The 16,468-nt window shown below is 42.4% G+C and overlaps 1 protein-coding gene across 2 annotated transcripts in view; it reads left to right on the forward strand.

Annotated features, from left to right (window-relative positions):
* Nucleotides 1-16,468, forward strand: part of LOC111955011 (DNA topoisomerase 2-beta) — a 42,378-nt gene that overhangs the window by 19,940 nt on the left and 5,970 nt on the right. For both annotated transcript variants that reach the window (XM_023975024.2, XM_023975025.2), the window contains exons 12-25: nucleotides 5,438-5,595; nucleotides 10,356-10,481; nucleotides 10,794-10,904; nucleotides 11,194-11,299; nucleotides 11,543-11,652; nucleotides 11,988-12,080; nucleotides 13,007-13,121; nucleotides 13,443-13,564; nucleotides 13,852-14,000; nucleotides 14,236-14,467; nucleotides 14,860-14,994; nucleotides 15,252-15,452; nucleotides 15,842-16,037; nucleotides 16,307-16,398. In XM_023975024.2, the coding sequence (XP_023830792.1) occupies nucleotides 5,438-5,595; nucleotides 10,356-10,481; nucleotides 10,794-10,904; nucleotides 11,194-11,299; nucleotides 11,543-11,652; nucleotides 11,988-12,080; nucleotides 13,007-13,121; nucleotides 13,443-13,564; nucleotides 13,852-14,000; nucleotides 14,236-14,467; nucleotides 14,860-14,994; nucleotides 15,252-15,452; nucleotides 15,842-16,037; nucleotides 16,307-16,398 (1,946 nt within the window). The remainder of the gene's footprint in view (nucleotides 1-5,437; nucleotides 5,596-10,355; nucleotides 10,482-10,793; nucleotides 10,905-11,193; nucleotides 11,300-11,542; nucleotides 11,653-11,987; nucleotides 12,081-13,006; nucleotides 13,122-13,442; nucleotides 13,565-13,851; nucleotides 14,001-14,235; nucleotides 14,468-14,859; nucleotides 14,995-15,251; nucleotides 15,453-15,841; nucleotides 16,038-16,306; nucleotides 16,399-16,468) is intronic.

Genomic DNA, 16,468 nt, shown 5'->3' on the forward strand with positions numbered 1-16,468 from the left:
TAATTGACATAATTTGAGTCAATTGGAGGTGTACCTGTGGATGTATTTCAAGGCCTACCATCAAACTCAGTTCCTCTTTGCTTGACATCATGGGAAAATCAAAAGAAATCAGCCAAGACCTCCACAAGTCTGGTTCATCCCTGGGAGCAATTTCCAAACGCCTGAAGGTACCACGTTCATCTGTACAAACAATAGCACGCAAGTATAAACACCATGGGACCACGCAGCCATCATACCGCTCAGGAAGGAGAAGCGTTCTGTCTCCTAGAGATGAACGTACTTTGGTGCGAAAAGTGCAAATCAATCCCAGAACAACAGCAAAGGACCGTGTGAAGATGCTGGAGGAAACAGGTACAAAGGTATCTATATCCACAGTAAAACAAGTCCTATATCGACATAACCTGAAATGCTGCTCAGCAAGGAAGAAGTCACTGCTCCAAAACCGCCATAAAAAAGCCAGACTACYGTTTGCAACTGCACATGGGGACAAAGATTGTACTTTTTGGAGAAATGTCTTCTGGTCTGATGAYAAAAAAAATAGAACTGTTTGGCCATAATGACCATCATTATGTTTGGAGGAAAAATGGGGAGGCTTGCAAGCCGAAGAACACCATCCCAACCGTGAAGCACGGGGGTGGCAGCATCATGTTGTGGGGGTGCTTTGCTGTGGGAGGGACTGGTGCACTTCACAAAATAGATGTCATCATGAGGCAGAAAAATTATGTGGATATGAAGAAACATCTCAAGACATCAGTCAGGAAGTTAAAGCTTGGTCGCAAATGGGTCTTCCAAATGGACAATGACCCCAAGCATACTTCCAAAGTTGTATCAAAATGGCTTAAGGACAACAAAGTCAAGGTATTGGAGTGGCCATCACAAAGCCCTGACCTCAATCCTATAGAAACTTTGTGGACAGAACTGAAAAAGTGTGTGCGAGCAAGGAGGCCTCAACCTGACTCAGTTACACCAGCTCTGTCAGGAGGAATGGGACAAAATTCACCCAACTTATTGTGGGAAACTTGTGGAAGGCTACCTGAAATGTTTGACCCAAGTTAAACAATTTAAAGGCAATGCTATCAAATATTAATTGAGTGTATGTAAACTTCTGAGCCACTGGGAATGTGATGAAAGTAATAAAAGCTGAAATAAATCATTCTCTCTACTATTATTCTGACATTTCACATTCTTAAAATAAAGTGGTGATCCTAACTGGCCTAAAACAGGGAATTTTTACTTGGATTAAATGTCAGGAATTGTGAAAAACTGAGTTTAAATGTATTTGGCTAAGGTGTATGTAAACTCCCGACTTCAACTGTATATCAATCCTTTTTTGATATACTAAAAGCTCCATTGTTAGATTGTTTTAACTACTCCTATAGAAATGGTTGTCTGTCAGGTACTTAGCAGGAAGGTCTGATTTCACAATTATTAAAACAAGACCCAGATGGCAAATATAAAGGTCCGTCTATTAAAAAAAAACCTGGAGGCCCCTTACACGTCAATGTTGTGATGCAAAAATACTTGTGAAATGCATAGCACTCCGAATTAAAAGGGTTTAACCAGGTATTGTTCATCCTGATCAGACAGGTTTTTTACATGGACGATACATTGGAGATAATATACGACAACTACTAGAAATAATAGAACATCATGAAACATATAAGAAGCCAGGCCTGGTATTTATAGTGGATTTTGAAAAGTCATTTGATAAAGTAAGACTGGATTTTATTTATAAATGCCTGGATTTTTTTCGATTTTGGTAATTCTCTTATAAAATGGGTAAAAGTGGGTATAGCAACCCCAGGTGTAAAATAGTAGATAGCGGCTGCTTCTCCGAGAGTTTGGAATTGTTAAGAGAAGTTAAGGATGTCTGCTGTCACCATATCTATTCGTTATGGCCATCGAAATTCTACCTATTAAAATGAGATCCAATAACAACATTATAGGATTAGAAATCCAAGGCTTAAAAACGAAAGTGTCCATGTATGCCGACGACTCAAGTATTATATTAAGTTCGCAAGCTAGTTCCCTGCAATGTCTCATTGAAGATCTAGATAACTTTTCTGGACTCTGGACTAAAACCTAATTATGATTAGTGTACAATATTACGTATTGGATCTTTAAAAAATCCAACTTTTACATTACCCTGCAGTTTTCCTATAAAATGGGCTGATGGTGAAGTAGACAAACTTGGTATTCATATCACAAAATATATAAATAAGCTCTCAACAATGAATTTCAATAGAAAACTAAAAATAGACAAGATCCTGCAACCATGGAGAGGTAAATACCTGTCTATTTATGGAAAAATMGCCCTGATTAACTCCTTAGGCATATCTCAGTTTACTCTGCTGCCTACTCCTGATGATTCGTTTTTTAAATCATATGAGCAAAAAATATTTTGCATTATCTGGGATACTAAACCAGACAAAATAAAGCGTACCTATCTATATAATGAATATGAATTGGGTGGGTTGAGAGTATTACATATAAAAGCACTAAACCTCTCTCTAAAAACTTCACTTATCAAAAGTTTTACTTGAACCCTAAATGGTTCTCAAGTAGATTACTAAGAAAAGCTCATTGTTTAAAAATGGCCTTTTTGCCTTTATGCAGATTGCCATGTCTCATTTTCTCTCTTTTTCAAACAAGCATTGCAGAGCTGGCTACAATTTTACATTTCATCCCCCTGAAAAGATAGAACAAATATTATGGCTGAACTCAAATGTGCTGGTTGATGAAATAACTGTATTTATGGGAAAGATGTTTGAAAAGGGTATTTTGTTCTTAAATGATATTGTAAATTGGAATYGTAGAGTTATGTCTTTCATGGAGTTATCAGAATTGTACGGGAAGGTCTGCTCATTCCAAGAGTACAAACAATTGATTACAGCATTAACCCAAAAATGGAGGAGGCAGGTGGCAGCGGGAGGAGATGGGGAACTGGTCTTTCTGCCAAATATAAAGGATCAAAACTGGCAGAGGAATAAAAATHGCATAAATAGGAAAGTATACCAGTTTCATTTGAGGTCCAGTATGCTGACAACTGTACCACACAGATTGCAAAATAGTTGGGAAGAGATTTTTTTATGTACCGATTCCATGGTACAGGGTGTATGACTTGATATATAAAACAATGCAAGATTCAAGACTTRGTGTTTTTCAGCTAAAATTATTATATAGAATTCTTGCCACCAACAAAATGTTGAATATTTGGGGCATAAAATCATCAAAGCTCTGCAGATTTTGTTGTGAGGATACAGAATCAATAGACCATTTATTTTGGTATTGCCCTCAGGTAGCCTGTTTCTGGTCTCAGGTTCAGGAATGGCTGAAAATGCAAAACATTTTATCTAAAATTGACCCATAGAAATATATTACTTTTAGGAGATTCTGGAGAGACTTGGTCAGTCAATTACTATACTAATACATCTAAGTAAAAGTATTCATCTCAACTGGCATCTGTGGATTCTATTCGTTAACATAGATTGAAATTGTACGTTAAACATCCCACGTAGTTGAAAGATTATACACTACCAGTTCAAAAGTTTGGGTCCTTAGAAATGCTCCTTGTGTTTGAAAGAAAAGCAATTTTTGTCCATTAAAAAACATTAATTGAGCAGAAAGTCTCTCACTGACAGCTTCATTTAAATAATACCCGCAAAACACAGTCTCAACATCAACAGTGCAGAGGGGACTCTGGGATGCTGGCCTTCTAGCAGAGTTCTCTGTCCAGTGTCGTGTGTTCTTTTGACCATCTTATTTTCTGTTTATTGTTTTCTTTTTATTGGCCAGTCTGAGGTGTGGCTTTTCTTTGCAACTTTCTTTGACAGAGGAACTCTGCCTAGAAGCACGCATCTCAGAGTCTCCTCTTCACTGTTGACGTTGAGACTGGTGTTTGCGGGTACTATTTAATGATGCTGCCAGTTGAGGACTTGTGAGGGCATCTGTTTCTCAAACTAGACACTCTAATGTACTTGTCTTCTTGCTCAGTTGTGCACCGGGGCCTCCCACTCCTCTTTCTATTTCTGGTTAGAGCCAGTTTGCGCTGGTCTGTGAAGGGAGTAGTACACAGTGTTTTACCGAGATCTTCAGTTTCTTGGCAATTTCTCGCATGGAATAGCCTTAATTTCCAGAACAAAATAGACTGATGAGTTTCAGGAGAAAGTTCTTTGTTTCTGCATTTTGAGCCTGTATCGAACGCACAAATGCTGATGCCCAGATCTCAATCGTTCTAAAGAAGGCCAGTTTATTATTGCTTCTTTATGAGGACAACAGTTTTCAGCTGTGTGATAACATAATTGCAAAGGGTTTCTAATGATCAATTAGCCTTTTAAAATGACAAACTTGGATTAGCTACCACAACATGCCATTTGAACACAGGAGTGATGGTTGCTGATAATGGGGCCGCTGTACGCCTATGTGTAGATATTATAAAAATCTTCTGTTTCCAGCTACATACTCATTCAACATTAACAATGTCTACACTGTCTTTCTGATCAATTTGATGTTATTTAAATGAGAAAAAAAAAAAGTTTTCTTTCAAAAACAGGACATTTCTCAGTGACCCCAAACTTTAAACGGTAGTGTATGTTGTGTAGAAAACCGAAGAGAGTAGCCAGCAGATGCTAGGTGGGATGGGCTGAGGGAAGCTGAGGGTTGGGATGTGGAATTGGAGACAGGTGGGAGTGGAGTTGCTGGGCGGGAGATAGAATGATGGTCAAATATAAAAGTATAAAAAATAAAACATAATAAAAAAGTCTGAATGACAATGAGGGGCAGTGTTTTTACAGCTAATGCTGGTTTACCTGAGGCTGATGCCGTGCAGGTGTTTGTACACATGCATATACACACACTCTCATTCAAATACACACATACACGGACACACACACATGTAAATAGTGCCAGACATGCACTCAAACATATACAGTTGACCTTGCTGTTATGGTTTTAGTTGTCCTTGATGTCTTTAGTTGTTTTATTTGCGTTGTTGTTTTCTTTTGTCTTTTTCTTTTTTCTCATGAGTTAATTTTATTGGTTGTTGGTGCATTGGGGGGGTTCTTGGGGGTGGGGAATGGAATTCATTTTCTTTTTTATTATTGACTTTTTCTTGGGGGCCAGGGTGGCTGTGGGAGGGGTCTCGGATGGTGGAGGGACAGCTATGTGGAACTGTGGGGGGATCTTGGAGGGTTTGCGTCCCTGTCTTTTTTGGCCTTGTGGGAAGATCTGTTGACGTGCCCTTGAGCAGGGCGTGGACCCTGGATGCTTCTGTGTGTCGCTCTGAATGGGAGTCTGTTGGATGACTGGTGTAGTTGTTGAGCGGCTTCACTGCAAGTATATTGTATGTTTTGGATATTCCCCCAAAAAATATATAATAAAAAAAACACTGTTTAAACACTCACTCAACTGCACGTTTTACCTCTGTCTTCACCCCCAGGTGGTAAACACTCGTCTGAATGCACTCTGATCCTGACTGAGGGAGACTCAGCCAAGTCCCTGGCCGTCTCCGGGCTCGGCGTCATCGGGCGAGATCGCTATGGTGTCTTCCCACTAAGAGGAAAGATCCTGAATGTACGAGAGGCCACACACAAACAGGTGAGTGTCTAGAGAGCCGTTAGGTTGAGCCCATATGTTCACTTGGCTACGCATGCCTCTCTCTAATATCAATATGCCTCGTCCATTACTGTCCTGGTTAGTGATTACTGTCTTATTTCACTGCAGAGCCTTTAGCCCTGCTCAATATGCCTTAACCAACCATGTTGTTCCACCTCCTACATATGCGATGACATCACCTGGTTTAAACTTCTCTAGAGACTATATCTCTCTCATCATTACTCAATGCCTAGGTTTACCTCCAATGTACTCACATCCTACCTTACCTTAGTCTGTACACTATGCCTTGAATCTATGCTATCGAGCCCAGAAAACTGCTCCTTTTAATCTCTGTTCCGAACGTGCTAGACGGACAGTTCGTATAGCATTTAGCCGTACCCTTATCCTACTTCTCCTCTGTTCCTCTGGTGATGTAGAGGTTAATCCAGGTCCTGCAGTGCCTAGCCCCACTCCCACTTCCCAGGTGCTCTTATTTGTTGACTTCTGTAACCGTAAAAGCCTTGGTTTCATCCATGTTAACATTAGAAGCCTTCTCCCTGAGTTTGTTTTATTCACTGCTTTAGCACACTCTGCCAACCCGGATGTCCTAGCCGTGTCTGAATCCTGGCTCAGGAAAACCACCAAAAACCCTGAGATCTCCATCGCTAACTATAACATTTTCCGCCAAGATAGAACTGTCAAAGGGGGCGGTGTTGCAATCTACTACAAAGATAGCCTGCAGAGTTCTGTATTACTATCCAAGTCTGTACCCAAACAATTCGAGCTTCTACTTCTAAAAATTCACCTTTCCAGAAACAAGTCTCTCACTGTTGCCGCCTGCTATAGACCTCCCTCTGCCCCCAGCTGTGCCCTCGATACCATATATGAATTGATTGCCCCCCATCTATCTTCTGAGCTCGTGCTATTAAACAGCCAATACTAACATTTAGTGGCCGCTGCCAACATACTGACTCAACTCCAGCCACTTTAATAATGGGAATTGATGGAAATTATGTAAAAATGTATCACTAGCCACTTTAAACAATGCCACTTAATATAATGTTTACATACCCTACATTACTCATCTCATATGTATATGTATATACTGTACTCTATATCATCTACTGCATCTTGCCATCTTTATGTAATACATGTATCACTAGCCACTTTAAACTATGCCCACTTTGTTTACATACCCTACATTACTCATCTCATATGTATATACTGTACTCTATACCATCTACTGCATCTTGCCTATGCCGTTCTGTACCATCACTCATTCATATATCTTTATGTACATATTCTTTATGCCTTTACACTTGTGTGTATAAGGTAGTAGTTGTGGAATTGTTAGGTTAGATACTTGTTGGTTATTACTGCAGTTGTCGGAACTAGAAGCACAAGCATTGTCGCTACACTCGCATTAACATCTGCTAACCATGTGTATGTGACAAATAAAATTTGATTTGATTTACTAGGTAACCTAAAGTGGACATGCTTAACACCCCGGCCATCCTACAATCTAAGCTTGATGCCCTCTATCTAACCAAATTATCAATGAACCTACCAGGTACAACTCCAAATCCGTGAACACCTGCACCCTCATAGATGTCATCCTAACTAACTCGCCCTCCAAACACCTCTGCTGTTTTCAATCAAGATCTCAGCGATCACTGCCTCATTGCCTGCATCCGTAATGGGTCTGCGACCAAACGACCACCCCTCATCACTGTCAAACGCCCCTAAAACACTTCTGCGAGCAGGCCTTTCTAATCGACCTGGCGGGGTATCCTGGAATGACATTGACCTCATCCCGTCAGTAGATGATGCCTGGCTATTCTTTAAAAGTGCCTTCCTCACCATCTTAAATAAGCATGCCCCATTTCAAAAAATGTAGAACTAGGAATAGATGTAGTCCTTGGTTCACTCCAGACCTGTCTGCCCTTGACCAGCACAAAAACATCCTGTGGCGTTCTGCATTAGCATCGAATAGCCCCCGTGATATGCAACTTTTCAGGGAAGTTAGGAACCAATATACACAGGCATTTAGGAAAGCTAAGGCTAGCTTTTTCAAACAGAAATTTACATCCTGTAGTACTAACTCAAAAAAGTTCTGGGACACTGTAAAGTCCATGGAGAATAAGAGCACCTCTCCCAGCTGCCCACTACTCTGAGGCTAGGAAACACTGTCCACCACCAGATAAATCCACTATAATTGAGAAATTTCAATAAGCATTTCTCTATGGCTGGCTATGCTTTCCACCTGGCTACCCCTACCCGGTCAACTGCCCGGCACCCTCCACAGCAACCCGCCAAAGCCCCACCATTTATCCTTCACCAAATCCAGATAGCTGATGTTCGAAAGAGCTGCAAAATCTGGACCCCTACAAATCAGCCGGGCTAGACAATCTGGACCCTCTCTTTCTAAAATTATCTGCCAAATTGTTGCAACCCCTATTACTAGCCTGTTCAACCTCTCTTTCGTATCATCTGAGATTCCCAAAGATTGGAAAGCTGCCGCGGTCATCCCCCTCTTCAAAGGGGGTGAAACCTCGACCCAAACTGCTACAGACCTATATCTATCCTACCCTGTCTTTCTAAGGTCTTCGAAAGCCAAGTTAACAAACAGATCACCAACCATTTCGATCCACCCGTACCTTCTCCGCTATGCAATCTGGTTTCAGAGCTGGTCATTGGTGCACCTCAGCCACGCTCAAGGTCCTAAACGACATCATAACCGCCATCGATAAGAGACATTACTGTGCAGCCGTATTCATCGACCTGCCAAGGCTTTCGACTCTGTCAATCACCACATTCTTATTGGCAGACTCGACAGCCTTGGTTTCTCAAATGATTGCCTCGCCCTGGTTACCACTACTCTCTGATAGAGTTCAGTGTGTCAAATCGGAGGGCCTGTTGTCTGGACCTCTGGCAGTCTTGAGGGGTGCCACAGGGTTCAATCTCGGGCCGACTCTCTTCTTTGTATACATCAATGATGTTGCTCTTGCTGTGGTGATTCTCTGATACACCTCTACGCAGACGACACCATTCTGTATACTTCTGGCCCCTCTTTGGACACTGTGTTAACTAACCTCCAGACGAGCTTCAATGCCATACAACTTCCTTCCGTGGCCTCCAACTCTCTTAAACGCAAGTAAAACTAAATGCATGCTATTCAATCGATCACTGCCTGCACCTGCTCGCCCGTCCAGCATCACTACTCTGGACGGCTCTGACTTAGAATATGTGGACAACTACAAATACCTAGGTGTCTGTTAGACTGTAAACTCTCCTTCCAGACTCACATTAAGCATCTCCAATCCAAAATTAAACTAGAATCGGCTTCCTATATCGCAACAAAGCATCCTTCACTCTTGCTGCCAAACATACCCTCGTAAAACTGACCATCCTACCGATCCTCGACTTCGATGATGTCATCTATAAAATAGCCTCCAACACCCTACTCAACAAACTGGATGCCATCTATCACAGCGCCATCCGTTTGTCACCAAAGCCCCATACACTACCCACCCTTGCAACCTGTACGCTCTCGTTGGTTGCCCTCGCTTCATACTCGTCGCCAAACCCACTGGCTACAGGTTATCTACAAGTCTTCTGCTAGGTAAAGCCCCGCCTTATCTCAGCTCACTGGTCACCATAGCAGCACCCACTCGTAGCACGCGCTCCAGCAGGTAATCTCACTGGTCACCCCCAAAGCCAATTCCTCCTTTGGTCGTCTTTCCTTCCAGTTCTCTGCTGCCAATGACTGGAACGAACTGCAAAAAATCTCTGAAGCTGGAAACACTTATCTCCCTCACTAGCTTTAAGCACCAGCTGTCAGAGCAGCTCACAGATTACTGCACCTGTACATAGCCCATTTATAATTTAGCCCAAACAACACCGCTTCCCTACTGGTATTTATTTATTTATTTAGCTCCTTTGCACCCCATTATTTCTACTTTGCACATTCTTCCACTGCAAATCTACCATTCCAGTGGTTTTACTTGCTATATTGTATTTACCTCGCCACCATGGCCTTTTTTTGCCTTTACCTGCCTTTACCTCATCTCACCTCATTTGCTCACATTGTATATAGACTTATTTTTCTAATGTATTATGACTTATGTTTTGTTTATTCCATGTGTAACTCTGTGTTGTTGTATTGTGTCAAATTGCTATGTGTATCTTGGCCAGGTCGCAGTTGCAAATGAGAAACTTGTTCTCAACTAGCCTACCTGGTTAAATAAAGGTGAAATAAAAAAAATAAAAAAAGTTGTCTGGAGAGTGTATGGGTGATTACAATCTAAATGATTCAAGTAGCTATCAGACGTACACTGCAATAATAAATTATCTGTAAAGAGATACTTACTGAAGGGATTTACATCAATTATTTCCCAAAGTGGGGCAATAACCATCAGATCAAACTGAAAAGGAAATTGAGATCAACTGAAAAAGGAAAATTGGAGGTCAACTGAAAAGGAAAATTGAGATCAACTGAAAAGGAAATTGAGGTTCAACTGAAAAGGAAATGAGGTCAACTGAAAAGAAATTGAGTCAACTGAAAAGGAAATTGAGGTCAACTGAAAAGGAATGAAAGATCAACTGAAAAGGAAATTGAGATCAACTGAAAAGGAAATTGAGATCAACTGAAAAGGAAATTGAGGTCAACTGAGGCCAAACTCCACCAGAGCTAGGGTAGCCCACCCTGCCTATATTATGTTAGGGGAAACACTGACACAATCCATTTTTCTCTTTCCCACCAGATCATGGAGAACGCAGAGATCAACAACATCATCAAGATCGTGGGTCTGCAGTACAAGAAGAGCTACGACGACCCAGAGTCTCTGAGATCCCTACGCTACGGCAAGATCATGATCATGACCGATCAGGTTCTAACACTTAATCAATCCCACCAACGACTGACGTCTACAATTGACTGATGTCTTGGGATTTTCATCATCAATAATTGTAACAACAATGAGCGTAAAGCATCTTTCATACAGTATGCATGTTCAAAGCCTTGTTTTGTTGAAGTTACACTCTAAGGTTACTCTGAAATGGCATGATATTCCCTATATAGTATGGTGTAATGCACCAAAAGTAGTGCACTACATATGGAATAGGCTATCATTTTGGATGCACCCTTGGGTCATAACAATCCATACTAATAGTGTGTGTTTGTGTTGATGATCTGCTGACAGGATCAGGATGGCTCCCATATCAAGGGTTTGCTCATCAACTTCTTCCATCACAACTGGCCATCCCTGCTCAAACACACCTTCCTGGAGGAGTTCATCACGCCCATCGTTAAGGTAAGACTCACGCAGGTAATACCAGGGGTTCTGGGCTATTACACGCATTCTATATAGTCAAAGTAAGACTCATACATTGGTACAGCCAGACCCAATTTTCTCCCTACCACTTCCACTTGGCTTGAACTCTTCAGTGTTTGCAAATCTACAGCGGCTGAAACCTCCCTCATAGGACAAGGACTACATGACACAGTCGTGACCTCTGATTTCAGCTTATGGCAACTAACTTTCAACTGTTATAAAACACAAACAACGTGGTTGTAATGCTGCTTTTAACTCTTTCCTGCAGGTGAACAAGAATAAACAGGAGAATGCTTTCTACAGCATTCCAGAGTTTGACGAATGGAAGAAACAGACAGTCAACTTTAAAACCTGGCATATAAAGTACTACAAAGGTTTGTTCATCCTATGTGGATATTCCTCCAAACTAACCATTATTGTTAGAAGCTATTCTGTTTCACACTACTGAGGCAAATCGAGCCAAGCTCTACTGTACTGGCCTGAATATACATCCACCATATTTGCTGGAGCATGCTGGAAAGGACAATGTGGGGAAAACATATCTGAGCCAGCCAGCACAGTTTGGGTTGCCACGGTACTGTGAAAAGGGTTTGAGTGTTTGATTGCTTGTGTTCCAGGTTTGGGTACCAGCACAAGCAAGGAGGCCAAGGAGTACTTTGCAGACATGGAGAAACACCGGATCATGTTTAGATACGCCGGGACAGAGGACGATGCTGCCATCACACTGGTGGGTTTAACATGGATACCACTCTCTCTCCTTTTCCCTGGCATGGTCTTCTGAACACGCTTTCTGTAAATGTACAGAACAAATGTCTAGAAAAGTTAGAAAATCAATTCTGAAATGGCTAAAACATTTTAGAAAATATATTCCTCAAGCTAGGATTGCTGTGCACACACTTAGTGCTTTCTTCAAACCTTCTATCAACTCACACCTGAGATGTTGTTTTGACTTTGTGATTTGTCAGTGCTCTGCTTGAGAGATCCTTGCCAAATGGAGAGAGGACTGACAGTGATTTCGTTTGACTGACACTAACTGATCTATCTATTGCTGTCTGTCTCTAGGCGTTCAGTAAGAAGAAGACTGACGACAGGAAGGAGTGGCTCACTAACTTCATGGAGGACAGGAGACAGAGGAGGATGCACGGCCTGCCAGAGGTGAGTGGGACTGACTGTGTGACCGACTGGGTTCAAATCCGAGAAGACTGTTAGCCCGCTTAGCTTAATAAACAAAAGATTTATCCACTTTTTTGTGTTATATTGTATTTGTGCATCTCTGAGTGATGTTCTATCAATTCCCGGTGTCATTTCATGTTTTCACGTGTATCTGAGATATTCACCATTCAAGTAGGCAGAAATACAGCCAGTATATCAAGTTTTGCATACCTCCTATTGCGTAAATCTTCAGGTCTCTGCAGCGGTTACTCATCACACAAGTGTGCTTCACTGAAACGTCTAGGTTCCATCTGCACTGTGAGAGACTGTCCAGATCATTCACATCAGTGCAGATGAAGGAAAGGAGACAAGGAGAGGAAGCAACAGACTATTGAGATGCACCCAGTGAGAGACATTTTGATATTGGAGTTTGATTAAAGGAAGAGGATGTAGARTGTTTAGATGTTTGTGTTTTTATACAGGGATCTCTCCACCATGGGAGTTACTTGGACCATGATGTATCGCAGCTTGTTTAGAGTCTTTAGCTGGCTCAGATTCACAAGCCTCTGAGGATTTGTGTACAGTCTGTGTTACCCAGATATCCTAAGCATTGAAATGGAAATATTTCCTGAAAATTCTCTACTGTCTATCACTGATGTAAAGTAGCAGCTGCTTTCCCCATGTGAATCCCATCAGAGCCAGGTCTAACACCGGTGACATCATCAGAGCGCTGCTTCAATTCTGTTTATTTCTGTCTCATCCTACAGCAATACCTGCACGGAACACAGTTTTGTAAATGACTCTGTTTGCTGTCGGTCGCTGATGCAAAGTAGACACCGCTCTCCCTTGTGGCACTGATAAGACCATAACAACATCATAGCCCTAATTCAAGTCACTTTACATTTCATCCTTTTATTGTCCCCATGCAGCAATACCTGTACGGCACGCAGGCGAAACACCTCTCCTACAACGACTTCATCAACAAAGAACTCATCCTCTTCTCCAACTCCGACAACGAGAGATCCATCCCATCCTTAGTGGACGGTGCGTATGCATCGATCCACTAGACTATCTCCCTGGACACTCTGTCTTAGTAGCTTTTGTTGTTGTGTTTGTTGTCAAATGGCTTTGAAGTTTAATAAGGGAACTGAGAAGCCTGGAAACTTGTTTTTAACAGAGTTCTTCACTGTCCTCTTGATGCATWGTTTGTGTGTGATGTGGTCCCCTATTGATGACGTGTATCATTTGTTTATTTGAATCCCCATTAGCTGTTTGTTGCGACACCTATTCCTCATGCGGTCCACTTGTGARCCCCTTTGAAGAGATGTGTGGTGTGGTGCCCTTTTGATGATGTCATGTGTGCAGGTCTGAAGCCAGGCCAGAGGAAAGTGCTGTTCACCTGTATGAAGAGGAATGATAAGAGGGAGGTGAAGGTGGCTCAGCTGGCTGGTTCAGTAGCAGAGATGTCTGCCTACCATCACGGAGAGGTCCGTAAACTTCAGGGAAAATGTATGGTGTAAAAAGTAAATGATGTTCTTTAGGAATGTAGTGAAGTAAAAGTTGTCAAAATATATTAATATTAAAGTAAAGTACAGATACCCCAAAAAACTCCATAAGTAGTACTTTAAAGTATATTTACTTAAGTACTTTACACCACTGATGAAATATACTTAGAGAGCTATCTTCCACTTTAAATCAATACTGTCTGAAGAGACTTTGTGTTTCCCACAACAACACTGTTTTGACATGTGTTCCTCTGTATGTGTGTGATCAGCAATCCCTGTTGATGACGATTGTGAACTTGGCCCAGAACTTTGTGGGCAGCAACAACGTCAACATCCTGCAGCCGCTGGGTCAGTTTGGTACCCGCATAAACGGGGGCAAGGATGCTGCCAGCCCCCGTTACATCTTCACCATGCTCAGGTAATGCCTCCGAGGGTCAAAACAGATTTGTGCTAGCTATTTGATTGGTCTACTTGTTGAATGATTTGTATGGGCCATTGTGCCATCCTGAAGTGCAGTCATACCTGCTTGATTTAAAAAAAGGTTAATGATACATTTCATGTAAACTTTGTTTATACATCACCTTTCATAAAACACATTAAAACTCAAAATGCTTTAAAAATGTATTTATTATGAAGTTATGTCACTTCCTCAGTCCCCTGGCCAAGATGTTGTTCCCAGCGATGGACTCCAGCCTGCTGAAGTTCCTGTTCGATGACAACCAGAAGGTGGAGCCAGAGTGGTACATCCCCATCCTCCCTCTGGTGCTGGTGAACGGGGCCGAGGGCATCGGGACGGGCTGGGCCTGCAAGATCCCCAACTACGACCACAGAGAGATAGTCAACAACCTGTACCGCATGCTCAACATGCAGGACCCTCTGCCCATGGTGAACATTTACAACTTTCAAACGTATTTCATTACATAAGATAAGATCAACTTTATTGTCCCAGGGGGGAAATTTGTTGTGGACACACAAGCAGCGCTATTGTCCATTTGGTTTTAGGATTTTATTGCTTAAAGCATATCAACTCCGATTAATATTTTTGTAGATTGATACCATTATACATTAAAACCTTGAGCTAAATCAATTGTCATTTGGGATTTTAAAACATTTTTTGATAGAACTGGATAAACCACCAACTTTCTGTGTCTGCTGTTGGTTATCCAGAACTTCAGCAGGTCCACCGCTGGGAACGATAATCAAGATTTGTGTTAATCATGTTATGAGTAAGTCATTTATCATAATGACTGAATATTCCTATGTCTCTCCTTTCCCAGCTGCCCAGCTATAAGAACTTTAAAGGCGTGATCCATGAGTTGGGTCAGAACCAGTACATGGTCAGTGGAGAGATCTCTGTCCTGGACAAGAACACCATTGAGATCACTGAGCTGCCCGTTCGCACCTGGACACAGGTACACTATTGCTAAGGACAGGGTATATCACACCTGTCCAGCACTTCTGGTCGTCTAGCTGCTTTGACGGAATGAATGAAGGAGATGTTGAACCTTTGTTTCTATGCTGCGATGTTGTGTTTGTTAGTTCTTGTAATGGACTCTGTTCTCTCTCTCCTCCTGCCCTTCTTTCTCTCTCTCTCCTCCCTCCTCCTCTCTCACTCCTCTCTCTCTCCCCTCCTCTCCCCTCCTCTCTCCTCTCTCCTCTCTCCCTCCAGGCCTACAAAGAGTCGGTACTAGAGCCCATGCTCCAGGGGACAGAGAAGACTCCAGCTCTGATTAATGACTATAAGGAGTACCACACGGACCAAACCGTCAAGTTTGTGGTCCGCATGTCAGAGGAGAAGCTGGCCCAGGCCGAGGCTGCTGGACTACACAAAGTCTTCAAGCTACAGTCCAGCCTCACCTGCAACTCCATGGTTAGTACCCCTCCTCAAATCTGGGTCCTATTCACTAAGAAAATGGACTGAAACGGGGAGAAACTACCTGAGCTTGTCCAATCATAAATGCTTATTTTCGTTATCCGTTGCAAAAGGTTTTGCTACGGTGTGCCCTATATGAGTCCCTACTCTGTATTTGAGTTGAACTGATACCTGTATTGACTCACACCTCTTTGGATGAAGTGCTGTTTTGTGTGTATATAGAGGACTCCTCTTATAGGAATCACATCTGTCTGGGATGATGGGATTCTTTGGAATGAATCTTTCATCTTAAAGTGAAGAACATTTTGAAGTGTTCCATGGTTTTAACCAGTTTTAGTGTTTCTATTGTGGAAAGGAGAGGTGTCTGAAGAAGTTTCTCCCCTCAGGTGTTGTTTGACCACATGGGCTGTCTGAAGAGGTATGACTCGGTCCAGGACATTCTCAAGGAGTTCTTTGAGCTGCGGTTGCACTACTACAAGCTGAGGAAGGATTGGCTAGTGGGGAGCCTGGGGGCGGAGGCTTCCAAACTGTCCAATCAGGCACGATTTGTACTGGAGAAGATCGAAGGAAAGATCACAATCGGTGAGAATTTTACCTGCATCGCTCTCCCTCTGCCTCTCCCTCTGCCTCTCCCTCTGCCTCTCCCTCTGCCTCTCCCTCTGTGCTCTGGGGCCCTCTGTCTCTCCCTCTCTCTCTCCCTCTGTCTCTGCCTCTGTCTCTGCCTCTCCCTCTCTCCCTCTGTCTCTGCCTCTGTCTCTGCCTCTCCCTCTGTCTCTGTCTCTCCCTCAATATTTATTTCAATTGGCAATTTGGTACTAGAGTACTGCTATATTAATGTTGTTTGTCTATAGAGAACAAGTCTAAGAGGGATCTGATCAGGATGATGGTGCAGAACGGCTTTGAGTCGGACCCCGTGGCAGCATGGACCAAAGCACAGGAAAAGGTACTGTTAGCATCCTGCCACTGTCCACCATTCAGCCCGGTGACTGGCTGAGACCGCTTGACTCTTCAAC

Source organism: Salvelinus sp. IW2-2015, linkage group LG30 (genome assembly GCF_002910315.2).
Source record: "Salvelinus sp. IW2-2015 linkage group LG30, ASM291031v2, whole genome shotgun sequence".
Taxonomy (NCBI): domain Eukaryota; kingdom Metazoa; phylum Chordata; class Actinopteri; order Salmoniformes; family Salmonidae; genus Salvelinus; species Salvelinus sp. IW2-2015.